The sequence below is a fragment of the Amphiprion ocellaris genome, chromosome 7, assembly GCF_022539595.1.
Source record: "Amphiprion ocellaris isolate individual 3 ecotype Okinawa chromosome 7, ASM2253959v1, whole genome shotgun sequence".
NCBI classification, from domain to species: domain Eukaryota; kingdom Metazoa; phylum Chordata; class Actinopteri; family Pomacentridae; genus Amphiprion; species Amphiprion ocellaris.
Window position 1 is genome coordinate 3,051,205 of NC_072772.1, and position 25,590 is coordinate 3,076,794.

Sequence of the window (25,590 nt, forward strand, 5' to 3'; positions counted from 1 at the left end):
GGTGGAGTGAGAGGAAGGACTTAGTGACAGGTTTTTATTAAAGATGTTTTGCATGAGTGTTATCAAGCAATAATATACATTTAGAAATGAATTACCATGATTTAAAGATTTGTTTGCTTGAGTTTTCCAACTGAGAGGCATGTCACAAATTAGTACTTCTGGGCCCATCAGAGCTAAAAATTCTATTATCTTTTTTCTGTTTTACAGGTTTTTGCTCTGACAAATGTTATAATGTTGGCAGTTTTTAAAATACATATCATGCCTTTCATGAGTCTTAGATTTCAGAGGGATAACAAGTGAAAATGTCAAAATCATCACAGTATTAAATGACTTCAATCATTGTATCATTTTCAGAATCATTTTATTGCCCCCTTCCCCATCATATTCTTTTTTGTATTCTTCTCTGGTCTCAGTAAGATGATGTAGCATTTGGGGATAAAGATGCAAATTAAAAGTCCAAAACTGGAGGCCAGAATAGCAAATATCTCTACAGCAACACTGAACTTCCCAGGAGAGCTGACATACGCTGGGATAAAAGTGATCCACACTGCACAGAATATCAACATGCTGAAGGTGATGAATTTGGCCTCATTAAAATTATCAGGCAGCTTTCGAGCCAGAAAAGCACAAATGAAACATAACACAGCCAGAAGTCCGATGTACCCCAGCACGGCCCAGAAGCCAACAGCTGAGCCCAGAGCACACTCTAAGATGATTTTGTCCTTAAATTCCTTAAAATTCATTGATGGAAAAGGAGGAGAAATTATTAACCAGAGGATACAAATGATAATTTGTATAAGAGTGACTCCCAGAACACTGAGTCTCTGCTGTGCAGGCCCGAACCATTTCATCACATTACTGCCTGGAAGAGTCGCCCTGAAGGCCATCAAAACCACCATCGTTTTCCCCAAAACACAAGAGATGCAGAGGACGAAGGTGATGCCGAACGCTGTGTGTCTCAGCATGCAGGACCACTCAGAGGGTCGACCGATGAAGGTCAGAGAGCACAGGAAGCACAGAGTTAAAGAGAACAGCAGCAGGAAGCTCAACTCAGAGTTGTTTGCCCTGACGATTGGAGTTTTTCTGTTTCTGAAGAAAATATATGCCACAAGTGCAGTCATGCATGTTCCAAATAAAGACGCTATAGTGAGCAGAGCTCCCATAATTTCTTCAAATGACAGAAACACTGCCTCCTTCTTTATACAGGCATCTCTTCTGTTATTTGACCAGAATTCAGGAGGACATCTTGTACAGGTGACAGAATCTGAAAATGAATATTGAAGCAGATGTTAGATTTGCTGAGTGGATTTGTCTCATACTTCTGTGTTTGCATCTATTCTGTCCATGTAATACTGATGTTATAAAATTACCAGAGGATAGACAGCAGGCTTTTTTTTCAGCCTGTGGCTCTGACTGTGAACAAACTAAAGATTTATTGCTTTTTCTTCCATTTCATTTTCATTTTCACGGATAGTGCTCAAATCTTGTAGATCCTCTACTTGGAAAGTTGGCCTAGAAAACTGCTTTCACAGGAGCAGCTATGACAGATTCTCCTGTTAGTCAAAACCTCTTCTGGGAATGCATTTACAATATTTTGACCATTTTTTCTAACCATTTAGGGCATCCAGAATAGCTTTTCCATATTCTGCTTCAGCTTCAAAATTGTCTGATTCATAAATTTAATAAATGAATAAATTCCTCATCACCAGTCGCTCCAGGTACAACTTCCTTTGCAAAATCAAAACCACAAGTTCAGTAACATAATCAGACATGTCAACAGCTGTTTGATACACTCATGTATTTTTTTCTTGAACACAAATGTTTCAAAGACACATTTGGAAGAATCCTGGGGAGTTGAGTGTTTAAATAGGAAGAAAAGAATGAATTACTCTAGGTTTCATGTATTCCTGGTTTCCTAATGAGGCAAGGTGTGTGCTTAGTGAGTACTGCTTCAAGACATTTGGAAATGAAAACAAAGCAAACTGCATCAATCCCCATGATGTTATGTCTGGGTTTTTGTTTTCAAACACAAACAAACGTAGACAGAAATCTCAGATCAAATGATTTCCTCATGTGTGGTTAATCTCAATTTGCAATTCAGTTGGTGTGCAGAATTTCATTTGGCAATTCTTCAGGCTTTGTTTGACATATTTGTAGAAAAACATATAAGTGAATAATTATATAATTTTCACTCTCTCATTCTTCCATGTTCTTAAAGTTTCTTACAGTTGAGACGTGATCATGATAACTGTGTTGTGCTACATTGCAGCTGAAATCCTTTCAATAAATATTAGTAAACCTGTGATGTTGCTGATTTCTCCCTCTGCACATCTTATGCAGTCATAGCAGCAGACAGGTTTTCCTTTCTGGAGAACCTTTCGAGTTCCTGGGGGACATTTCTCACTGCAAACTGACACAGGTACCTGCATGAGCAAAAACAATGTGAGAAAAATGTATGTTGCTTTTACAAGCCTCTCTTATAAACTTTGATGTATCAGAAGTGAATATTACAGAGTAACAAATCAACTTTAATATAATGTAAATATCTAATACAGTAATCACTTGACAGCTTACCTGCTGTGAGTTCTGTGCCCAAATTAAAGATGTATTTTGCAGATTGAGCTGTTTGTCTGCAGATAATGATGCATCATAAAGACCAACACTGACAAAGTCCACAATTCCCTTTTCTCTTGGCTGCCAGTTTATGATTTCATATTTTGCTGCAGGATCTCCATTCTCATTAAAGTAGACCTCCTCTCCGTCTTTTGTTTTGAAGTGAATGTTTTGTATGTGCTGCAAAATCTAAGAAGATGTGTATTCATTCAGGTAATTACTTAAAAAGCACAAGGACATAATGCACCAACTACAATGTCTTTTTCAATGTTACTCAGTGTCAAAGTTAATATTTTAATTGCCATTGAGCTCACCGTGATTGGATCTAGCTGTAAGTCCTTGGTGCATGTTTTGTTACAGCTGAGCATGCTGTGAAGTGCATGAGCCACTGCATACACTCCCTTATAGACGTTGTTGAAGATCGGCATGAGTGACATATCAGTGAAGCTGTTCTGAACTCCTGTCAGGTCTTCCTGTCCAGTACAGTCTCTCTGAATCTCTGCTGAGGACTTTGACTGATTGAATTTACAGCTAAATAATGTTTCCCAGAACTCTGTGAACATTTTATTATTTGACAAATTCAGCGGCTTCACATTCATCATGAAGGCCTTCAGGCCGCTGACATGTGCTTTGGGGATGGAAAGGCCGATGGCTCCATCTAGGATGTGATATTTATCTGTTGCTGCTGTTTGGGAATCAAAAATCCAGGATTCACTGCCTACCCACTGGTATCCTGTCAGGTTGTGGTGCGACAGCTCATGTATTAACACATCCATGTCCATGTGGGACAGGAACGCAACAATCACTCTCGAGGTTGAAGCCTTGATAATTTCAATCATCTTTTGTATCTTGTCAGATGGATCTGTTCTAAAAAATGACACAGAGTACTCCAGACAGATATCCAGCTGCTGTGCAATCTCTATGAATGTAGCCATGCCATTATTGCCATAATCATTATTTGCTCTAATAGCTCCAACCCAAGTCCAACCAAAGTGCTTGACCAACTGGGCCAGAGCTCTGCTCTGGTAGTAGTCGCTGGGTATCGTTCTGAGGAAGGATGGGTATTTGCTTTTGTCACTCAGACAAGCACATGTGGCAAAGTGGCTGATCTACAGGAGAAAAAAAAGAATTGAAATGAAAAAGATAAATGCTATAAGATGAAGATGTAAAATCAAAAACATTCACACAGTCACATTTGCTCAGAGGAGCTGCAGAAATATAGAATAATCATCATTTTTCACAAATATAGTTACATTTTGACCTATTTACCCACCATTGGTATATGAAAGGGTCCAATGACAGTAGCTATTGCTGTGGTAGGAGAGGAAGATGTTTCTCCCATGATGGCCTGCACTTGTGCAGGTTTGGTACAAGGTTCCTCAGAGGGTGCAGACACAATTTCATTCCCATTAGTCAAAGCCAGAGCAACTCGTACACTTCTGGCAATGGAGCCACAAGTGTCATAGATTTTATATCCAAGAGAGACGCCAGGCAGCAGGTCTGTGCTGTTGTTTATCTCCTCAATGGCAAAAAGCATAGACTGAGCAAACTGGAAGTCTCTGAAATTCAAACTGGATTCAAACAGTTGGAAACAATTTGAATTATATTAGTTTCCTCTTAAAATAGAGACAGTATTAAATGAAGCATTAACTGAATTTTATCTTGTATTTTACCTGGTGCATTCCAGCGGCAGAGGTTTGTGCATGTAGGTCTCCTGTCTGTCCTTCCACCTGCTGTGAAAAGAAAACGTTCCCCCCAATATAATGTCTCCGTCCTTAAATAATTGAGGGCTCTCAGGATCCCCTCTCTGCCTGCACACTGGCTCCTCAGCTTGAGACAACAACACCACCAGCAACAGCTGTAAAAGTGCCCAACCCTGCTCCGGCCACCTCTGTGTGGACGTCATGCTGTCACAAAGAACTAAACCACTGGGTGGCATTACTTCTACCTTTCTGTAAATGAAGACTTGCACTGGTATTTATACATTTTGGAGCAGGAAAAATGTATATTTATAGAGCAAGGTGGAGTGAGAGGAAGGACTTAGTGACAGGCTTTTATTAAATATATATTTTACATGCTATACATGTAATAAATATATGATGTATGATGTAATAATTAGTTCAGTATTAATCTAATCTTTCTAAATGGACTGTGCAATGAAGTTGTGACCTCGTTAACAAACTGTGTCATATTTGCAAATTCACTGGACACAGGACATCATTAGCATTCATTTAGAGACATGTTTGTTTATCCCTGATGAATGCAAGAACAAAATTCAACTCTATTTTGCTCCTGAGTGGAAAATCTGACTTTTTGCTCCTGAATGCTTCATAATGTTCACCATCTTACTTGTTCTTTGACATTTAGTTGGAGACTGGGATAGCTCATAGTGAGTGTCCCTATTCGATTACACACTGTTGTAGCTGAAAGTCATGAAAATATAAAATCTCAAATAGCAGTTTTAATTGTAAACTTATGTATCACACAGAAACTACCTCGATGCACAACATCAGTCAGGATGGGAATGCAGTGAGACCTAGGAATAAAATACTGTAGTTTTTCTTCACATTAGCTACTCTACATCTGGCTCTTTAGAAAAAAAGAGTTGAATTTAATTTACGTTTAGATTTTATAATGGGCTTTAGGTTTGAAAGAACCTGCTGAGTTGGTTTGTGCCACATCGCCAGTCTATCCATAGTTCACATGAAATATAGATGAGAACAGCTTATGATTATTTTATTCGTATTCGCTGACATGAATGTGAATTCTGTCATTGCATTTTGAATGGCAACAGTCCCAGTTACACAGAGTCTGAAATAGTAAAGCCATTGTTGCTGTTAGTAATGAAGTGTTGGTCTCTGACATTCATGCATAACGTTTATTGGACAGTTCTTATTTTTCATTGCGGCCTTTTGAACAAATCAGTGAATTCTAAAGAACCAACTGAAATTACCAGTAGAACGTTTCCAGTTCACAGCCTTCAAAATTTAAATGCCATACAAATCTAATAGCCTGTTCAAGTTTGATAGTTGTGTGGTATATTTTAATTGAGGCAAAAAATAACACTACAGTATTTGAATATATGATTTTTATTTAAATTTTATTAATTCATATTGTATACATGTAAATAGATTTGTTTAAATTAATGATAAAATCAAAAAAAACATATGAGCTTGTGGCCTGAGAAAACTGAGGTGCCACTTATTAGGTTTCATTTACAATTCATGACAAAAATTTGCAAGACATCTGTATTGTAGATGTACTGTAAGCAATGTAATATTTCATATTTTAAACAGCTTAATTCGTGAATAATTTATTGTAGTTACAGTGTGACAGTTAGAATTAATTATAAATATTTATCTAGACTAAATTGGTGACAATACAAATTCTATTGTTGTGTCTTGAACAAATATCTCACAGGGATCTCAGGGTTCCTTTACCCATCAGATGTTTCTTTGTGTTGTTCTCAGGTTTTAATAAAATGATGTAGCATTTGGGCAAAAAAATACAAAACAGCATCCCATAACTTGAAGCTAGAATAGCAAATATCTCCACAGCCACAGTGAACTTCCCAGGAGAGCTGACATACGCTGGGATAAAGGTGATCCACACTGCACAGAATATCAACATGCTGAAAGTTATGAACTTAGCTTCATTGAAATTATCAGGGAGCTTTCGAGCCAAAAAAGCAAGCACAAAACACAACATGGCCAAGAGCCCAATGTATCCTAACACAGCCCAGAAGCCCACAGGTGATCCCAGGGCACACTCTAGTATAATTTTCTCTTTGTAATGTTGCATGTTTTTGAAGGGAAAAGGAGGATTTATTGTCAGCCACAGTATACAAATTAGAACCTGTATGAGAGTAAAGCCCAGAACACTGAGTCTCTGCTGTGCAGGCCCGAACCATTTCATCACATTGCTGCCTGGAAGAGTCGCCCTGAAGGCCATCAACACCACTATTGTTTTCCCCAGAACACAAGAGATGCAGAGGACGAAGGTGATGCCGAACGCTGTGTGTCTCAGCATGCAGGACCACTCAGAGGGTCGACCGATGAAGGTCAGAGAGCACAGGAAGCACAGAGTTAAAGAGAACAGCAGCAGGAAGCTCAGCTCTGAGTTGTTGGCTCTGACAATAGGAGTCTGTCTGTAGTGGAAAAATATTAGTGCTATAGTCATCGCCAGGCACGCACCAAAGACCGAAAAGGTGACCAACAGTATACCCATTAATTCCCTGAAGGTGAGGAACTCAATAGCTTTCATGTCACAGTTATTCCTCTCTCCATTGGACTTGTACTCTGGAGGGCATTTGTCACAAATCACAGCATCTGAAAGCATAAATACCTTTAGTCTGAACAGCACACACATCTTCAGATAAACTAATAAAGTGCTGGTGGTGATTTTGCCCATCAGAAACACAGCGAGCACTAATGCAAAAGCTATGAATCCTGCTGTCTCACTTGTACTATTGCTGAACTCTCCGTCAGCACAGGTGATGCAATCAAAACAGCAGATAGGTTTGCCCTTGACAAAAGCCCGGCGGGTTCCTGGCAAACAGCTTTCACTGCACACAGACCTCGGCACCTGCATTACAGAGACGATATTAAAAACAACGACTAAAAATCACGTTAATATGGTCAGGAACTACTACTGTTAGTGATATAGAGTGTCAAAACCTTGTTCACAATAGTAAAAAAGAAAACAAAATCCAAGTTAGAATTTAAAATCGCACAGTATGTCTGCATTAACTCACCTCAAGGTTTTCTCCTGCCCAGATGGCACTCACGTCTGCTTTCATCTCAAACTGCTGCCCCTCAGGCCGCGAAGCATCATAATAACCAATAGTCTCAAATAGTATATAACCTGTCTCGTCCATCTGCCAGTTTACCAGAGCATAACGTGCAACAGGGTCACCCAACTCATCAAAGAACACATTTTCATCGATCTTAGTCGTAAAATTGACCAGAGTTAGATAATGTAGCACCTGCATGGAAACAGTGGCGTTATGATAAGACTACATACTGATTAACAGTAGTTTGGATTAATTCTCAGCCTTTTTGTTCTTATATTTACCTGCCATGGTTTGACATTTTCAATATCAGCGCATGTATTGTTCTCAAAAGGCCCCTGTCCATCTTTGCAGTCAAACAGCATGTGCAGCGCGTGAGCAACAGCATACGTGGCCTTGTAAACATTATTCAGCAGGCTGGCATCCGAAACATCTGTGAAGCGTGTTTTTATGTTCCACAGAGACTCCTTCCCATCGCAGGCTGGAACAGGAGCATGAATCTCTGGTCGGGGAGTCAGGAGGCAACTGAACACTGTCTCCCACAACTCCACAAGTCCCTGATTCCCCGGCGTGGTGGAGGGTCTGCTGTTGGCGAGAAACTCCTGCAGTCCAGGGATGTGAGCGTTCAGCGCTGCAAAGCCCACAGCCCCCTGGACCACAGCATAGTTCACTGGGGAGGCAATATAACGATATGTGATCCAGCCTTCACTTCCAACCCACTGCAGCCCTGTCACATTCTGAGCGTGAAGCTCTTTAATAAGTATGTCAAGGTCTGTTCCATCAGCAAATGCCACTATTACCTTAGAAGTGGATTTTTTTATAATACCCACCACCTCTAAGAACCACTTTCTGGGATCAGTTCGGTAAATGGCCAGCGAGTACTCAACACACACACCTTCCCTTTCTGCTGCTTCTAGGAAAGTTGCCATGCCACCATTGCCATAGTCACTGTTAGTTCGGATGGCTCCCACCCAGGTCCAGCCAAAGTGTTTCACAAGCTTTGCTAAGGCTTTGCTCTGGTAAATGTCACTGGGTATGGTCCTGAAGAAAGAGAGATAGTCTCTTCTGTTGCTAAGACATGCACAAGTGGCTGAATGACTGATCTGAAAGACAGAAATAACACACGTGAAGCATTTCTCATTCAACACTCAGTTTCCCTTGACAGTTCCCTTAGCCCCAACACTCACCACAGGTATATGAAAGGGTCCCATGGTCCGCGCAATACCTATGGTAGAAGTGGATGTGGTTTCCCCGATGACAGCATGCACATTGGAGAGTTTGGTACAGTTGCCCGCCTCGCTCTCGTACCTGTTCATCAGGTTTAGTGATGCCCTGATGGAAAGAGGGATGCTGGGGCAGGAGTCAAAGATCCGATAACCCAGCATCACTCCTGGCAGCAGCTCTGAGCTGTTGTTGATCTCTTCTATGGCAAACATCATAGTGAATGCATACTGAAGCTCCCCTGGGTCCAGTCTGAACAAAGGAGAGGGACCAATGTGTGCGACTTAAGTAGTAAGAAATGTGAAACAGACATAAGAATACATCAAGATTGACACTTAAAATGTGAATAAACAGCACATATAGCAATAACGGTTACATGTTATCTCCACTCTCTTACCCTTCACACTGCATTATTCCTGGATTGACTTCGAGGGCTGGATTAACAGTGACTGGGTTCTGATGGAAGGAGAAAATGCCTCCAATGTTGATATCTCCCTCCTTAGAAAACTGAGACAGTTCTTTTGTCCCATATGTTTCACACACAGGCTTCCCTCCTCTAACAGCCACAAGGGAAAGAAGTAGCAGGTCGGCTATCAGCAGCATAATTACTCACCTGACTATTTGCTACCCAAAGCCTAAAGATAAACTCCCTCAACTCTGAGCGTTTTATAGGAGTTTTCTATCTCAAAGCCCTGGGGCTTGGGTGCGACGTTTGTGAATATTGTCTATGTGCCGTCCAATGATATTGCCAGAACCAATTTCTGACAATAATAATTTTGGAGCTCAGGCATGTCTTTAGGGATTTCTGAGTTATTGTTGTGAATTTTATTTCAGTTTTGCACTTTGATGTGAAGCCAAATAATTGAAGAAAAACAAATATTTTAGACACAGGACCAGACCAGACACAGAAGCCAAAATCTAATATTCCACATTCACACCAATTTCTACACCAAATATATCACAGAGAAAGCAGTCTGATAAATGTACTGTATAATAAATCTACTGATTTTATTGTTTTTCTTGTTCAGCTACGTAATTCAGCACAGTCAATTACATTAAAGTAGTCATAATTCAGTTTCAAGGATAGCAGAGCACTAAAACGGTTAATTGTATTCAATATTCTCTGCAAACCTGCTCAGGGAAAAACTGCACATACAGCAAGTAGTAGGAGCTTTGTCTTCATGTAGCAATTACATGTGATCAAGTGTTTAATTTTGCTTAATCTCAGAAGGGGGCAGATAAAAACTTTTTTTATTTATTGTACCTGTGAGGCACACAACAAAGGCAGGTTTGGTGTAAATAGCTTTGTGGTTTAAGACTAATGCATAAGCTTCACTACCAGTTTGTTGTTCATCTGGTATCCTGCTATGTTCTTATTATGTCAGTAGGTGCCAGTTAATGTGTGAGGAACTGGAGTTTGTGGTTCATAATACAAAATGGTTGCAAGGTTGTTGGTCAGGAATAAAACAAAACTTTTCTGAAACAACATAAAACTTACACAGAAACATTGTGCATTGCATGATATTGTTTTTATGGTCACTGGCTGTCAATCATTTTAAAAGTATATAAACAATAAATCGGATGGTAAATGGGGCTGTCTATGTGTGGGATTTGTCCTTAGTGTGGGCTAGTTAGCAAATGCGTCACTGACAAGAGGATTTTTAGTGGGCAGCAGAAGACACAATGCCTCACCGTCCAGTGGGATTGTGTTTTCAGACTGCTGTATTTCTGTGAACATGTTATCTCTGGAATGCTGATTGAATTTCCTCAAATTTGGCACAAACCTTGGATAGTCAAAGGTCAAAGGTTACTGTAATCTCGCAAAACAGATTTTTGGCCAAAACTCAAGCATTTAAATGCTAATTATGACCAAATTCTCATGCAAATCTCTAATAGGATAACATTATGAAATTATGACATTGCAAGTCCAAAAGGTCAGTGGTCAAGTCTGATTAGCCAGGGTACATAACTGCCAAGTTCTTGTTCTTTGTAAATGTAACAAAAAAAAAGCTTCTGTGTTTCTTTGTGAACCTTTCTTTGTGGATTCAGTGAGGATTTAAGGGTAATGGGAGGTGTTTTATTTACATAAGCTACATTAAGCCAGTATAGAGGTTTCAAAGCTTTTAACCTGATCACCTGAATAAAATAAGCTATCAATCAGCCAAAACTCTCTGTGAACAATGTATTTTCTACTCGCACTACAGACGACAACAAAACAAAACAGTAATTTTATCACAACTAAATCGATCACTCCTGAGGCCATTAGAGAACCAGTGTGTTTGGGCTGAATACTTAAATACGACATGTATCAAATGCAGTGGACTAGAAAGGTAGTATAATAGCAACAATTATAAGTCTATGGGTGCTCATAGCTCTCTGAGTATAATCAAAGCATTAACACGTTAACACATTAAGGTGCTTCTGCGTTTATCTCAGTTTTAAGCTGTGGTTCTTGCTGCTTGCTGAGTATAGAGAGTAAATGTTTATAAAAAGAACTAAAAGGACCTTGCATGCATCATACTAAGTGACCTTGTACTCAGAGATAAACACCAATTCAATTCATTTATGTGTTCTGTAGTGTTTTTTGTTCATCTAATATATGTCCAATGATATGGGCTCTAAGATACAATAGCATTTTTACAAAAGACACATGATACTTTCCAAAAATCTGTTTAATAAAGGAAATTGCTGCTGAGAGGGAACAATCTGCTGCTTTCACTTACTGCTCTTTACAATTTTTCCACAGCTTTCTCTGCTTATGGCCTCCAAGGTCTAATTTAATCTATATTCTTAGTGTTTAAAAAATCATACAACTGTATTTCAGTTCAGACATTTGTGTGCTGCTAGCCTATGTAGTCATTTATTGTGTTTTTGGCTGCTTTCTCCCCATCATATGTCTTTTTGTATTTCTCTCTGGTTTCAGTAGCAAAATATAACATTTTGGAGCGAATATACAGAAAAACAAACCAAAGCTTGAGGCCAGAATAGCAAATATCTCCACAGCTACAGTGAACTTCCCAGGAGAGCTGACATACGCTGGGATAAAAGTCACCCAGACTGCAGTGAATATCAGCATGCTGAAGGTGATGAATTTGGCTTCATTGAAATTATCAGGCAGCTTTCGAGCCAGAAAAGCAAGAATTAAGCAAAGCAAAGCCAGAAGTCCTATATAACCCAACACAGCCCAGAATCCTATAGGTGACCCTAAATCACACTCTAGAACAATCCTTTCTGTAGCATAAGCTGTATTTTTGTAGGGAAATGGCGGAGCAAGAGTCAGCCACAGCACACAAACAAACACCTGAAGTAAAGTACAGCCAAGAACACTTGTTCTCTGAACTGGAGCAGAACACTGAGGGATGGTATTTGTTGGCCTTTTAGCCTTGAAGGCCATCACCACTGCTATGGTTTTGGCCAAGACACATGACATGCACAAGGCGAAGGTGATGCCGAAAGCTGTGTGTCTCAGCATGCAGGACCACTCAGAGGGTCGACCGATGAAGGTCAGAGAACACAGGAAGCACAGAGTTAAAGAGAACAGCAGCAGGAAGCTCAGCTCAGAGTTACTGGCTTTGACGAGAGGTGTGTGACGAAACCGACAGAAGAGACATGACATCACTAATGTTAAACTGGCTCCGAACAACGAGAAAGCAGTGAGGAGGACCCCCATGGTTTCTCCGTAAGATAAGAACTCGATCACCTTTGGAACACACCGGCTGTGATCTTTGTTTGACCAGTACTCCAGTGGACACCGTGAACACTCTGCAGAATCTGAGCAGAAAACGTGAAACTGTAGGCTGCAAGTTTTTTGATAGATCTCATATTAAAGCAAGCTTGGATTATAGATTCAGACTTTTTCGTCCAGGAAGTAATAGGAAAGTTTTTACTTACTGCTGGAGTTGCTGATCTCTCCAGCAGCACAGGCGACGCAGGAGAAACAGCAGATGGGTTTACCTTTAATCACAGCCTGCCGGAAACCTGGCAGACAGCTTTCACTGCAGACAGACGGTGGCCTCTGTAACAACAGCACAACTTAGCAGCCACAATTTGTTGTTCCTGCAACCCAAACACTTAAACAGTTTCATTCAATTATCATTAGTAAAATTAAAATAAACTGTAAACTTACACTTTTGTCAACCTTAAGCTTAAGCTTTAGACCTTCAGAAACTGCAGAAGTGAATACTTGGTATGTCACTGAATAGTTTTGTTAACACTGTTCCGATTAAAAACTCTAATTAACAAGTGAAAGAATTTTTTTTATTTTTATATATATATATATATATATATATATATATATATATATATATATATATATATATATATATATATATATATGTGTATATATATATATATATATATATATATATATATATATATATATATATATATATATATATATATATATATATATATATATATATATATATATATACATATATATATATATATATATATATATATATATTTATTTATTTATTTATCCATATGACTCCATAGTCCATTCTTAATTATCCATTTTTTAATTATGAAGAAAATTTACATCAAATAATGTGCTTGTACAACTAAAAGAGTTGTCTAAATTTGTTTGCATGTGAGTACTGTTGTTTTAAATTCATTCAGGTTCAGATTCAGATTCAGATTCACTTTATTGTCATTGCAACAAGTGCAACGAAAGGTAAGGAATATGACATCAGCTTTTTCTGCATCCACAACTAATTTTAAAATATGAATATTCTATACATATGTTGTTTAATACCTGAAGGGATTCAGCAGCCCATGTTATGTTTATTCCATTCATAGTAAACTGCTTTCCATTTGGTAGTGAAGCATCATAGCTGCCTACAGCCACAAACACACTATCTCCTGCTCTGTTTCTCTGCCAGTTCACCAGCTCGTAAGTGGCTGCAGGGTCTCCGTTTCCATCAAAATACACTCTTTCTCCTGACTGAAGTGTAAAATTTACATCTTGGAGGTGTCTCACAACCTACCAAAGCAGAACAGTATAGTGAATAACTTTGCATATGTGGAAATGTACATTATTTAAAACATATATATATATATTTATTAAAGTGATTTCTTACCTGTTTTGGCTCTAAATGATCTTTCCAGACACATGACTGATTCACAGCTTCGCCAGTTTGTCCACATTTTAACTTGCTATGCATAGCATGAGCTGCAGCATACACAGCTTTATACACATTATTTGATATTCTCAGCTCTGACACATCTGTGAACGGATTATGAATGTCCTGTAGTCTTTCAGAGCCGGAGCAGTGACTCTGACCATGCAGATCAGATTTAAAGCTGCAGTCAAAGGTTGCTTCCCAGAACTCTCTCAGCAGGTTATTCTGTGCATCTTGACTTGGGTTAACCTGTAAAAGAAATTCCTGCAGGCCAGTGATCTTTGTCTTTCTAATAGTGAAGCCCAGAGACCCCATCAGCATGCCAGAGTACCTCTTATTAGCCAGATGACCTGCTGTAATCCAGGATTCACTACCCACCCACTGCAACCCAGTTAAGTTCTGCTTCAGAGCTTCCTCAAGGAGAATGTTCATCTCGCTTTGTGCAAGAAAGGCGACTAAAACCCTTGCACTGCCACTACGGATCACTCTGACCACCCTTGCAACCTGCTCACCAGAGTCAGTCCTTGAAATGGCCTCTGAATACTCAACACAAATCCCCTCTTGACGTGCAGCTGTGATAAATGTTGTCATTCCATTATTACCGTAGTCATTGTCGCTTCTGATTGTCCCAACCCAGGTCCATCCAAAGTGTTTTACCAGTTTTGCCAGCGCCCTGCTCTGGTAGTAGTCACTGGGGATGGTTCTGAAGAAGGATGGGTACTGCTTTCTGTTACTCAGACAAGCACATGTGGCAAAGTGGCTGATCTAGTACAAAACAGAAGGAGAGAAATGAAAATACATTTAATACATGCAAGTGGGCAGACACTGGCAATTTAACTTTAACTGAGGTTTACTATAATATAACCAGAATTCATTGTTTGTAGACTGTTACTTTAGTAAATATTGTACATTTTTACCACTGGTATCTGGAAAATCCCTGAAATCTGTAACATCCCAATGGTTGAGGAGGACTCAGAGGCTCCGATAACAGCATGAACAGATGAGAGACCAGAGCAGTTTTTGCCCAGAATCCTTTCCTGCCCATTTATTAGACCCATTATTGCACGTGTGGAAGGCAGCGTTGAACCACAGCTGTCAAATATCTTATAACCCAGAGAGATATTAGGCAGCAGGGAGCTGCTATTGTTGATCTCCTCAATGGCAAAAATCATTGTTTGCGCAAAACGAAATTCTCTGAAATTTATCCTGAAAAGAGTAAGAAATCAGGCTTTATGCAACATTTCTCGAGTCAATATATCAAGCAAAGGAAACCAACAAACAATACCTGGAGCATGTCAGAGGTTCTGGATTGTCTGTGAAGGAGAGCGAAGGCTTTGAGATTTGGCTGTGGATGGAAAAAGCTCCTCCGATAGTAATATCTCCTTTCTTAGACAGCAGAGGAAACTCCGGCCTCCCCAGCATCTCACAGAGAGGAGAGTCTTCCTGCTGTGCTCTGAAGGCTCCCAGAACGGCCACAAACAGTAACATTTCCCTGATGCAGCAACACATCTTTTACAAAGAGACACACACATGCACACACAGCCCTGTGTTGACTTACTCTATCGCCATTCCAAACATGTGCCTGCATTAATGGGCAGAGCTTTATGCTTCTACAGATGATGATGATTGAGATCGTCTAATCAAATCACAGCGTGGTGATGATGTCAGGCTGCTTTGCTTCATTTGAGATGAAATGATATTTTGATAGGACGGTTCCATCATCATAATTGTAAACTGTGTGTCAAGAAGTCTCAAAGTAAAGGCAGGATGTTTTTTTTTCCTTGCAGCAAATATGTTGTATTGTATCTACAACAATGTCAAATTCATTACAAACTTTGGTTGTTTGTTTGTTTTTTGTTTTTTTTAATTATTACATAATTATAGTAGCTATGTAAAAACTTTCCATGGTGGTTTGGGGTTTCTAAACCAGATGCCAAAACGCAATACAAAAACAACTGATAGTGGAAATTAAAGCATAAAGACAAGGATGATCTATGCAAATAACTTGTACTTGTTTTATTCAGTATTAAGGCGCGTGCGTGCAGGTGTGTGTGTGGGTGTGTGTGGGTGTTGGGGATGCTGTTATAAACATTAGTGTGTTATAATGAAATATAACATAATAAAGTCATACAAAAAGTTCTATACAGAAAAAAAATACAAAAAAAATACAAAATAGGAGCCCAGGATTCATAAGACTCATATCTAATTCTGCAAAATATATATCGCTAACATTCAGCTTTGCAAATAGCATTTAGTGTACTAGCAGCCATATCAACAATCTTTCCTTAACCTTAACCCTGGTGTGATTATACACCTAGTGTGAGGTTTGAAGAAGCATCAAATACTCACATGCACAGATACAAGTGTTTATTCATATACATATGTCACATTCTGAGCCTGTCCTATATGTTTATATATATTTTATAGCTTATGTTATATTGAGATTTTAGATATGTAAGTCATTTTTCACTGCATATTTTTTCCATTATATAATTTGTATATTTTTACACACTGTATATTTTGCACATCTGTAAATTTTGCACATTAAATACTTTTATTACCTCATCCTTGTTCTTCTGTAGCTGCTGTAACAACATAATTTTCTAGAAAGGATCTATCTATCTATCTATCTATCTATCTATCTATCTATCTATCTATCTATCTATCTATCTATCTATCTATCTATCTATCTATCTATCTATCTATCTATCTATCATCCATCCATCCATCCATCCATCCATCCATCCATCCATCCATCCATCTCCCTTCAGTATTTCTGTGCAAAAATGCAATTATTGTCACTTTACTGTAAATCTATAAAATTGCTATCTATCCACATATGTGATATACAGTGGCTTGCAGAAGTATTCATACCCCTTGAACTTTTCCACATTTTGTCACGTTATGACCACAAACATGATTATATTTTATTGGAATTTTATGTGAAAGACCAACACAAAGTGGCATGCAATTGTGAAGTAGAAAGAAAATTATACATGGTTTTAATTTTTTTTTACAAATTAAAAACTGAAAAGTGTGGTGTGCAAAGGTATTCAGCCCCCTTTTCTCTGAGTGCATCCAATTGCCTTCAGAAGTTGCCTGATGATTGCTGAATGATCGAATGTTGACCTAATGACTAAATAGAGTCCACCTGTGTGTAATTTAATCTCAGTACAAATACAGCTGTTCTGTGACGGCCTCAGTGGTTTGTTAAAAGAATATTAACAGCATCATGAAGTCCAAGGAACACACCAGACAGGTCAGGGATAAAGTTGTGGAGAAATTTAAAGCAGGGTTAGGCTATAAAAAGATTTCCCAAGCGTTGAACATCTCATGTAGTTTTATGTGCAGTTTTATAAGCATGTGCTAAATATGGGCATACTAAAATATGCATTCTTGCATCTCAAAGCATGACAGAGTTTATCTAACAATAATGTAATACACCTGATGCTGACTAAAATACAGTGTAAACTCCTAAGTTCAGGACAACTTGGTTCTGAGTTAAACTAATAATGTCTGTTACTGTTTTCCCCTTTAAACAAACTTCATCTTTGTCCCAGCAGACTGTCATGCAGTTATTTATTTATGTATTTATTGTTTTTAATGGTATGTACTGATCATTGCAGCATTTCTCACCTATGATGCAATAACGGAACAGAAAATATGATTAGTGATATATTTTGAATTTTAAAATTTAGATTTTGTATGTTGTTTTTCCTCTCAGTCTGCACAGTGACCAACAGAATCAGTCATGACTGAAATGTGAATTATTGTAACTGGTAGTACATCTACAGTGCAGGCACTAAAATAATGAAACAAATAACAGTATATTGCATAATTTATATATTTATTTATATAAAATGACAAAGATTAATAAAGTGCATGCCTAGTTCAATTACAGACTAAAATTAGTGTAAAAGACAGTTATTATAGTCACTTTTCAAACTGTCATTGCTATTATTTTTATGGACTATCATGAAATTATCAAAATCAAAAAAGTTTAACTTGTTACTTTGTGGATTTCTTGTAACTTTTTACAGAATAGAAAAAAAGTAAATTTTAGTAACAATCATATGTAAATGAAAAATGATGGAGAAAAAAAAGTACAACATAAACTGTGTTCAATATGAAAATCATATCTAGATTAATTCAGCGTGTATTTACTGCTTTGTATTCAGGACTCATTTGAGTACCATAATAAAGCATTTTTATACAAGTACAGAAAAATGAATAATCATTAAACTGTTAATAATGTACATTACTATTTGATGTCTTTCCCATTATATGTTTCTTAGTATTTGTCTCTGGCCTAAACAAAATTATGAAACATTTTGGAAGAAAAATGCAGAAAAGTAGACCATAACTGGAGGCCAGAATAGCAAATATCTCCACAGCTACAGTGAACTTTCCAGGGGAGCTGACATACGCTGGGATAAAGGTGATCCACACTGCACAGAATATCAACATGCTGAAGGTGATGAATTTAGCTTCATTAAAGTTATCAGGTAACTTTCTAGCCAGAAAAGCAATTATAAAACATAGAAGAGCTAGAACCCCAATGTATCCTAACACAGCCCAGAATCCCACAGGTGACCCCAGAGCACACTCAAGAATGATCTTCTCCTTATAGTGATTCATATTTTTAAAGGGAAAAGGAGGATCGATTGTCAGCCACAGTATGCAAATTATAACCTGTAAGAGAGTGAACGCCAGAACACTGAGTCTCTGCTGAGTAGGCCCGAACCATTTCATCACATTTCTACCCGGAAGTGTCGCTTTAAAGGCCATCAACACCACTATTGTTTTGCCAAGTATGCAAGAGATGCAGAGGACAAAAGTGATGCCAAACGCTGTGTGTCTCAGCATGCAGGACCACTCAGAGGGCCGACCAATGAAGGTCAGAGAGCACAGGAAGCACAGAGTTAAAGAGAAGAGCAGCAGGAAGCTCAGCTCAGAGTTGTTGGCCTTCACCAGTGGAGTTTCCTTGTGGATTAAGAACAGAGCGGCCACTATTAAAGTGAGGAGCACTCCGAGCAACGTGAAAAACACAAGTATTTTACCCATAACTTCAGTGAAGGAGAGAAACTCAACTTTTTTCAGTACACATGCATCTCTGTTTTGATTGGACCAATACTCTTCAGGACACTTTTTGCAGTCAATAGAATCTGTAATAAAAATATTTACTATTATTATATCATATTCTGTTACATTTACTTAACATGTAATAGTTATTAATATTGTAGTATAGTTACATCCTAAAAATAGAAATCAGAGACTGTACCACTGCAGACCTTAACATGATACACAGACTGTAGCAGGTAAACATTGTATGCAAATCGCCATAATTCCCATCTGGAGTACCTGTGGTGTTGCTGATTTTCCCATCTGCACATGGTATACAGTCATAGCAGCAGACTGGCTTTGCTTTTTGAAGGACTTTGTGAGTTCCTGCACGACAGCTGGCACTGCACACTGATACAGGCAGCTGTAAATCATATGAAAAATAAAGATTTTTTGTAAATTAATTACCAATGATCAAACTTATCAGGCTATGTGATAAATCATTTACCTCTTTGCTTCCTCCAGGCCACATTATAGCTTCAGTGTTGAGAACAAACCTCTGTCCAGAAGGCAAGGAGGCGTCATAGTAGCCAACTGGTTTAAACTGAATGGATCCATCTGATCCACGCTGCCAGTTCACCACCTCGTACCTGGCCACAGCTGCTCCAGTGCTGTCAAACCACACCTTGTCCCCATTCTTAACAGTAAAATTCACCTGTTTTAGAGACTCTACAACCTAAAAAAAAATACAGCATATCAGAATATTTCTTTACAAAACGAAGAATTAAACACTTATCGGTTTATTTTACCTGCCACGGTGTGACCTTCACTGTCTTGTCACACCCCTGAGTGTGTGAGCACTTTAAGATGCTGTGCAAAGAATAAGCAACAGCATATATTGCTTTGTAGATGTTACTGGAGTATCTCAGTTCAGCCACATCATCATCATTATATCTCAGCTCCATTAAATCTTGGTTTTCTTTGCAAGATGCTGTTTTTGTCACACTGTCCCTGTTTATCTCCTCACACTTAAATTCTGTCTCCCAGAAGTCTTTCACTAAAAAATCCTGCAGGCCACTGATATTTGCCTTTTGCACTGCAAAGCCCAGTGACCCTCCCAGTACACTGAAGCTGGTGGGAGTCACAAGGCTGTCAGCAGTGATCCAGGCCTCCACACCGATGAACTGTCGGCCTGTGATGTTGTTCAGTCTCAGCTGCTCCAGCAGGTCGTTCATCTCTACGTGGGCCAGGAAGCCGACGATGACCCTGGCGGTGCTCTTCCGGATCACTTCTACCACTTTTAGAAGTTTTTCTGGTTCTGAACGGTGAAATTTCTCTGTATACTCCACACACACTCCTTCTTCCTGGGCTGCAGCCAGGAAGATAGCCATGCCGTTGTTGCCGTAGTCACTGTCACTGTTGACTGCTCCAACCCAAGTCCAGCCAAAGTGCTTGACCAGCTGGGCGAGGGCTCGGCTTTGGTGGAGGTCGCTAGCAATGGTACGGAAGAAAGAGGGATACTCTTTCCTGCTACTCAAACACTCACAGGTAGCTGAGTGACTTATCTGAGGATGCACAACAGAGAGATTCAAGAGAGAGACAGAATAAAGAGAGTCTTCACATAATATAGTTACCCACCAGCATCCCTCTTACCACTGGCATTTTAAAAGGTCCTGTAGTCCTTGACAGCACAATAGTTGAAGAGGATTCAGACTCTCCAATAATAGCATGAACAGCTGATTGTCCAGAGCATTTCCTTTCTAAAGTCCACTCATCACCATTCATCAGGGCCATCACTGCACGCATTGAGGATAATGTTGAGCCACAGTTGTCATAAATACGATATCCAACAGAAATATTTGGAAGAAGAAATGTATTTCTGTTGATTTCCTCAATAGCAAATATCATGGTCTGGGCAAATCGAAACTCCCGGAGGTTGACGCTGAGACAAGAAGAACAAAACATAAACTTGTATTTGCTGTTATAAAACCCATGAGAAAGCATTTTTCCTGTAGAGCTTGAAATAACCTGGAACATCTGAGTCGTGTTGGTTTCTCTGTAAAGAGAAGTGGAGGTTGTGTGATTTTGCTGTGGATGGAAAAGGCTCCTCCGATCGTGACATCTCCCTCTTTAGACATCAGAGGAAACTCTGGACTCTTCAGAATGTGACAGAGGGGAGCCTCCTCGTCCTCCACTGTTTCAGATGTCAACAGGAGTCCAATGAAAATCAGGCCTGTTATCACAGGTGGCATTTTCTGCTCATGGGAGAGCCACCTGGATCGGGGTCAAAGCAGACTGAAATGGGACATTTTATTATCTTCACTGATGGCAGGGCTCACAGGTATCCAACCAATCAGAGAAAAGGGAGATAGGACAGCCTTGATTGTGCTTTATCATTTTATTGTATGCAATGATTTTGCCTTAGCAGGTTTGGTTGACAGATACTTTTCAGACTAAGTTATTCATACACAGCATGTGAATATATGTATATAAAATGGGAAGAAATATAAGTGCATCATAACATAACACAAAGGTGCCATTCTGTATTGTCTTTACTTTGGGTACTTGAAGGTTTGTTGGTTTTTTTTGTCTGTTATTTGGCTTGTTTTTATTTTTTTGTTTCTTTTTACAAATTTAGAACTTTAAACTAAAAGAACATATTATAAATACATAATTTGCTTTGCATTTGATTACCACACTGTTAAATTTACGTACACATTCATTGTGAGCATTTTAGTAATCCCAGCTTTTGCTCTGTGTGGTATGTATGTTTGTTTGTTTTTACTTAATGAATGACATATCAAGCTAATATTTGAAAGGAAAAGTAGCTATTTATGTCTAACACAATATGAAAATTAATAGAAAAATAATAATGTTTCTGTAAAGATGCAATTAATTACATAACTAATAATGTTTTAAGAAAAAGTGAACAATTTGTTATGAAGGCTGTTTCTTAAAATAGTTTATTCTTAGGGTTCTTTGGTTCTTGTATGTCAAATATACAAGTATAATGACGATTAAAAGTCAAACACATTTTTTGCCATCAAAATCTTAATTAGTGAAACTCAGATTAAGCTGCAAATGTCAACATAATTATCAGACAATCTGCTTGTGATGGATGATATTTCTTACATTCTGTCATTCTCTTCCTTTTTTGAGAGGAGTCTGCACTAGTCATGAAGACTGTTGAAGCACAAACAGTAAATATGACATATATATATGTACACACATACGCACACATACATACATACATACATACATACATACATACATACATACTTCCATTCACACAATGATCATGGTCAGTCCTGATTTAAGATTGAATGCTTTTAGTGCATTTGGAATCAATTTTCTCTTATTTTACTCTTTATGTCACATCATTTTAGGGGATTCTGCATTTAGATAGGGGAATTAAAGTTCCTCTTTTGACAACAGATCAAAATAAACAATCTGACGAACCTTATTTAGCAAAACATTCATCCATGTCATATTTAATTTGGTGTTATTGTTTTCCAGTCAAAGGGATGTGCATTAGTCAGCTGTGCCAGTGCCTCTTAGGCCCCTTTTAATTAAAAATAAATTTGTGTGTTTGTGTAATGATGCAAGTTAGTTTATGAAACACTTTAAAGTCTTTGTTGGTTTTGTCATTTGGGAGCTGATTAAGTAAGAACAAGTTGAAGTTCAGGTGCCTTAGGCTTGACCATGACTTAAACCTCAGGCATTTCTCCATCACAAGCACGCTAATGAACTAACGAACTCCCTCTGGAGTTCACTGTCTCCAGCCTGCCACAACCTTTTTGCTTATCCTGGAAACTTCCCTTCAGGGCTGTTGCATCATGATCCCCATAAGATCTGCACTAGGGAACTTGTTGCTTTTGTCAGGACTGTGCCTTAGAGCTCAAAGTTTGACACTTGACCATGATGATTGATTCTGAATGTCACAAACTTGAAGAAAGATAGTCACAGACTTTAAGTTTAGACACTTGTCTTTTTTAGAAAAGTGATGTGATGAATGTTTGACATGTGTTATCCAATTAGATACCAGTTTTGCTGTTTATGGAAAAAAAAATCTGAATCCACATTTTGAATAGTATAGCACTTAATTAAATCAATTTAGATTCAACAAAGTTTGTGACTTTGGGATTTTCATACAGCTACAGTCATATCAGAAGCAAACACCTAATGCTTGTAGATTGGATTTCTTCCGCTCCATCATCTTATATCGCATGGGTGAGTAAGAGTGTGAGAAAGAGATTTTGGGTCCTTCTACATGAAACTGCATTTACGTTATCAAGTATTTCTACAAAGAACCAAAAAATCTAGTACAACATTAAAAAAAATACACAGCGATTGGATCTAACAAATATTTGATATTTTCAGATAAGTCGTATAGAAAATAAATTCCAGTATTTCAATCAATAAAAATAAATAAAATACATTTCCCCAAATTTCCCTTTTACAAGCTCCCAAATTTTAAATAAAAAAATTGTCCAGTTTGGAGAACTGGTGAGGTCGATAGTTCTTAGATATCATAGCTTTACAGTTTTATTTTTGACTAATTGCAAAATTGTGGTATTTCTTCAGCAGGACCCTCCTCCCACTCCCCCCAACGCACCATTTCTTTTTTCAAGGTATAACTTACAGAAATAAGTTAAATCAACACTGAAGGTCCTGATAAAAGTTACAAATAGTCAAGACAATTAATTACTTTAAGTTTAATTTTCTAAAACTTATAAACTTGAGTTCAATTTTCAAAATTTACCGTAACAATTTGAGTTAAAGAAAACAAACAAGTTCACATAACTTAATGGAGCGCTCATGTTTTACAGTGTAGGAGGGTTACAATGAGATTAATGCACATGTGACAGTGAAATTGTGCAAAAATCTATAGGCACTGATTGCCAGAGATGTGAATGAAGTGAAATGTTCAGGTACATGCCTGAACCCCTGGACCACATAGTGAGACGATGCAGTAGCTCTGTTAGAGTGTGGAGGCCATTATTCTGGCCACTTGTTTGGGTCCACTTATCTTCTTAGGTGAAAGGTGTAAATCAATTTAAAAAAGAAAATTCCAGAATGATCACCTTTATTTTGTGATGATACGTGTCTACCCTGATGGGATTTGTCTCTCTATTTCTGGAACATGATGTGTATCATATAATACGGCCTTCAGAGTCACCAGATCTCAACCTAACTGAACACCAATTGGAGGTTTCTGAACTATGTGTTAAACTGTGCTCTCCACTGCCATCATCAAAGCATCAAATAAGAGAATATCTTTTGGAAGAAAGGTGTTTATCCCTTCAGCAGACTTCTACAGACTTGGAGAATCAGTGCCAACAAGGATTGAAGCTGTTTTGGTGACATGTTGTGCCCAACACCATACAAACCTTTTCTTGTTAGTTTTGTTTTAATTTTATGGAGAGAACGATATATAAAGATAAAGATGCACATGCTTGTATCTGGAAGGAAAATCCCAAATCAACACAATGATTAAAAATTATGTGATGGTAAGTATGACGGTGGCCATGATGCCTCCAACTATAACAGGCCAACTGCACAGGATACATATGAGGTAGCTGTAACACCTTATCACCACATGTTCATAGAGGCATGCAAACTAGCTGAAAGGCAAGCAGAGAAAGCAAAGCAGTTCACTAAAATTAGTATAAAAAATAGTTGTCAAGTCTAGTTTCTGTTAACCTGGCCAAAACTAAGTACAATAGTTAACCTTATGAGTATTTTTCTCTTTGCAAAATGTTTAATGTATGAGAAGATGAGAACACAATCACACAGCAGTCTTTTCTTTGTGAACTATAAGCATGATCATACCATGGAGAATGTTGCCACCTTATGGCATTATTGTGCAGTACAGTATGATTGCTGGAAGCTATAATTATGATAGAAATTATTGTGCAGATTATTATTATTATTGTTGTTGTTGTTAGTATTATTACTTTTATCTCTATTGTTATTATTATTAATAATAATATAATGATGAAGATAAGAACAAGAAAAAGTAGAAATTGTTTATGAAGGGTTCTCATCAACACAATGAAAACTCGACTAAAGGTATAAGTAAAATAATCAAAGAATATGAGCGACAAAAAAAGTGTGAATCCAAATCTAAATATGAATGCATACTAGTGTATAAGATAATATATAATGCTAATGTGATGTCTTCAGTGGGACTTGCTGCTCTTTTGTGAACCAGTGTGTTGACATTAAACTGACCACAATGCATTGTGGGAAAAAAGTCCAGTTGAAGAGTAGGAAACAACAGTTGTTGAGTGGGAGTAGGTGAGCAGCATGTTACTGTGCTGAAAATGCAAACTATAGATATAAGTTTGTTGTCATGGGTAGTTTAGCTTAAATCAGTAATATTATAACTGAGCGTTCAGTGTAGAATCAAAGAAAATATGTTCTTTATTTTAATGACTGCACCTAAATATTCTGTTTAGCCATTTTAGATTGAATGCTGTCCTTAGAAAGTTTCAAAGAAAAGGCCACTGTATATCAGGTAACTGCAGTTTCTATTCTATGCCCAGCCTTAACAGCGACTCAGAAATGTTCATAAATCTCACAATGCTTCGGGAATCAAAGAGTGACCTTCAGTAATACAGAGAAACCTCATCTGATTTGAAGCACCACTTCAGACTCCCAGAGGGAGTGAAGTCCATGGAGTGCTTTGTTTGCCTATACCCAACAGAACCAGGAGGACTTGGTTAAGGTCATCCTTTATGGGAAGTCTTTTCATTCTGCCCTGGCTGTCTGATGGACACC

The 25,590-nt window shown here is 38.2% G+C and overlaps 4 protein-coding genes across 5 annotated transcripts; all 4 read right to left on the minus strand.

The window, feature by feature from the left end:
• Nucleotides 1-147: 147 nt before the first annotated feature.
• LOC129349383 (extracellular calcium-sensing receptor-like) lies at nt 148-4,177 on the minus strand. The gene is made up of 5 exons (XM_055012533.1): nt 3,887-4,177; nt 2,928-3,722; nt 2,575-2,802; nt 2,300-2,423; nt 148-1,264 (listed from the first exon to the last, which is right to left on the minus strand). Exons 1-5 carry the CDS (start codon nt 4,148-4,150, stop codon nt 357-359), a joined length of 2,319 nt encoding a protein of 772 aa, XP_054868508.1. The 5' UTR covers nt 4,151-4,177; the 3' UTR covers nt 148-356.
• Nucleotides 4,178-5,692: 1,515 nt separating this feature from the next.
• Nucleotides 5,693-9,374, minus strand: LOC111589097 (extracellular calcium-sensing receptor). 2 transcript variants are annotated; one of them, XM_023299810.3, is made up of 6 exons: nt 9,021-9,373; nt 8,590-8,875; nt 7,687-8,505; nt 7,367-7,597; nt 7,074-7,197; nt 5,693-6,941 (listed from the first exon to the last, which is right to left on the minus strand). In XM_023299810.3, the coding sequence occupies exons 1-6, from the start codon at nt 9,224-9,226 to the stop codon at nt 6,028-6,030; spliced, it is 2,580 nt and encodes an 859-aa protein (XP_023155578.3). In that variant the 5' UTR covers nt 9,227-9,373; the 3' UTR covers nt 5,693-6,027. The 2 variants fall into 2 exon arrangements, with proteins under 2 accessions (XP_023155578.3, XP_035799561.2); XM_035943668.2 differs by having other exon boundaries at nt 5,693-7,197; nt 9,021-9,374.
• A 2,108-nt stretch (nt 9,375-11,482) lies between these two features.
• On the minus strand, nt 11,483-15,285 carry LOC111589094 (extracellular calcium-sensing receptor). The gene is made up of 6 exons (XM_023299808.3): nt 15,032-15,285; nt 14,664-14,952; nt 13,705-14,511; nt 13,380-13,607; nt 12,515-12,638; nt 11,483-12,394 (listed from the first exon to the last, which is right to left on the minus strand). Exons 1-6 carry the CDS (start codon nt 15,253-15,255, stop codon nt 11,484-11,486), a joined length of 2,583 nt encoding a protein of 860 aa, XP_023155576.3. The 5' UTR covers nt 15,256-15,285; the 3' UTR covers nt 11,483.
• A 2,606-nt stretch (nt 15,286-17,891) lies between these two features.
• On the minus strand, nt 17,892-21,059 carry LOC111589098 (extracellular calcium-sensing receptor-like). Its single transcript, XM_023299811.3, has 6 exons — nt 20,836-21,059; nt 20,461-20,749; nt 19,617-20,372; nt 19,316-19,543; nt 19,108-19,231; nt 17,892-18,911 (listed from the first exon to the last, which is right to left on the minus strand). The coding sequence occupies exons 1-6, from the start codon at nt 21,057-21,059 to the stop codon at nt 17,992-17,994; spliced, it is 2,541 nt and encodes an 846-aa protein (XP_023155579.2). The 3' UTR covers nt 17,892-17,991.
• Between the last annotated feature and the right edge of the window lie 4,531 nt (nt 21,060-25,590).

Excerpts from the sequence above, each read along its gene's own strand:
- LOC129349383 (XM_055012533.1), bottom strand. The coding sequence starts at position 4,150 with ATGCTTTTTGCCATTGAGGAGATAAACAACAGCACAGACCTGCTGCCT. Across the intron at positions 2,803-2,927 it reads TACAGCTAGATCCAATCACG|ATTTTGCAGCACATACAAAA; the intron begins GTGAGCTCAATG and ends ACATCTTCTTAG. Across the intron at positions 2,424-2,574 it reads GGGCACAGAACTCACAGCAG|GTACCTGTGTCAGTTTGCAG; the intron begins GTAAGCTGTCAA and ends TTGCTCATGCAG.
- LOC111589098 (XM_023299811.3), bottom strand. The coding sequence starts at position 21,059 with ATGCCACCTGTGATAACAGGCCTGATTTTCATTGGACTCCTGTTGACA. Across the intron at positions 19,544-19,616 it reads TGAAGGTCACACCGTGGCAG|GTTGTAGAGTCTCTAAAACA; the intron begins GTAAAATAAACC and ends ATTTTTTTTTAG. Across the intron at positions 18,912-19,107 it reads GAAAATCAGCAACACCACAG|ATTCTATTGACTGCAAAAAG; the intron begins GTACTCCAGATG and ends TTTTTATTACAG.
- LOC111589094 (XM_023299808.3), bottom strand. The coding sequence starts at position 15,255 with ATGTGTTGCTGCATCAGGGAAATGTTACTGTTTGTGGCCGTTCTGGGA. Across the intron at positions 14,512-14,663 it reads GGATTTTCCAGATACCAGTG|ATCAGCCACTTTGCCACATG; the intron begins GTAAAAATGTAC and ends GTTTTGTACTAG. Across the intron at positions 12,639-13,379 it reads GGGCTGCTGAATCCCTTCAG|AGGCCACCGTCTGTCTGCAG; the intron begins GTATTAAACAAC and ends CTGTTGTTACAG.
- LOC111589097 (XM_035943668.2), bottom strand. The coding sequence starts at position 9,226 with ATGCTGCTGATAGCCGACCTGCTACTTCTTTCCCTTGTGGCTGTTAGA. Across the intron at positions 8,506-8,589 it reads GACCCTTTCATATACCTGTG|ATCAGTCATTCAGCCACTTG; the intron begins GTGAGTGTTGGG and ends TCTGTCTTTCAG. Across the intron at positions 7,598-7,686 it reads AAAATGTCAAACCATGGCAG|GTGCTACATTATCTAACTCT; the intron begins GTAAATATAAGA and ends GTTTCCATGCAG.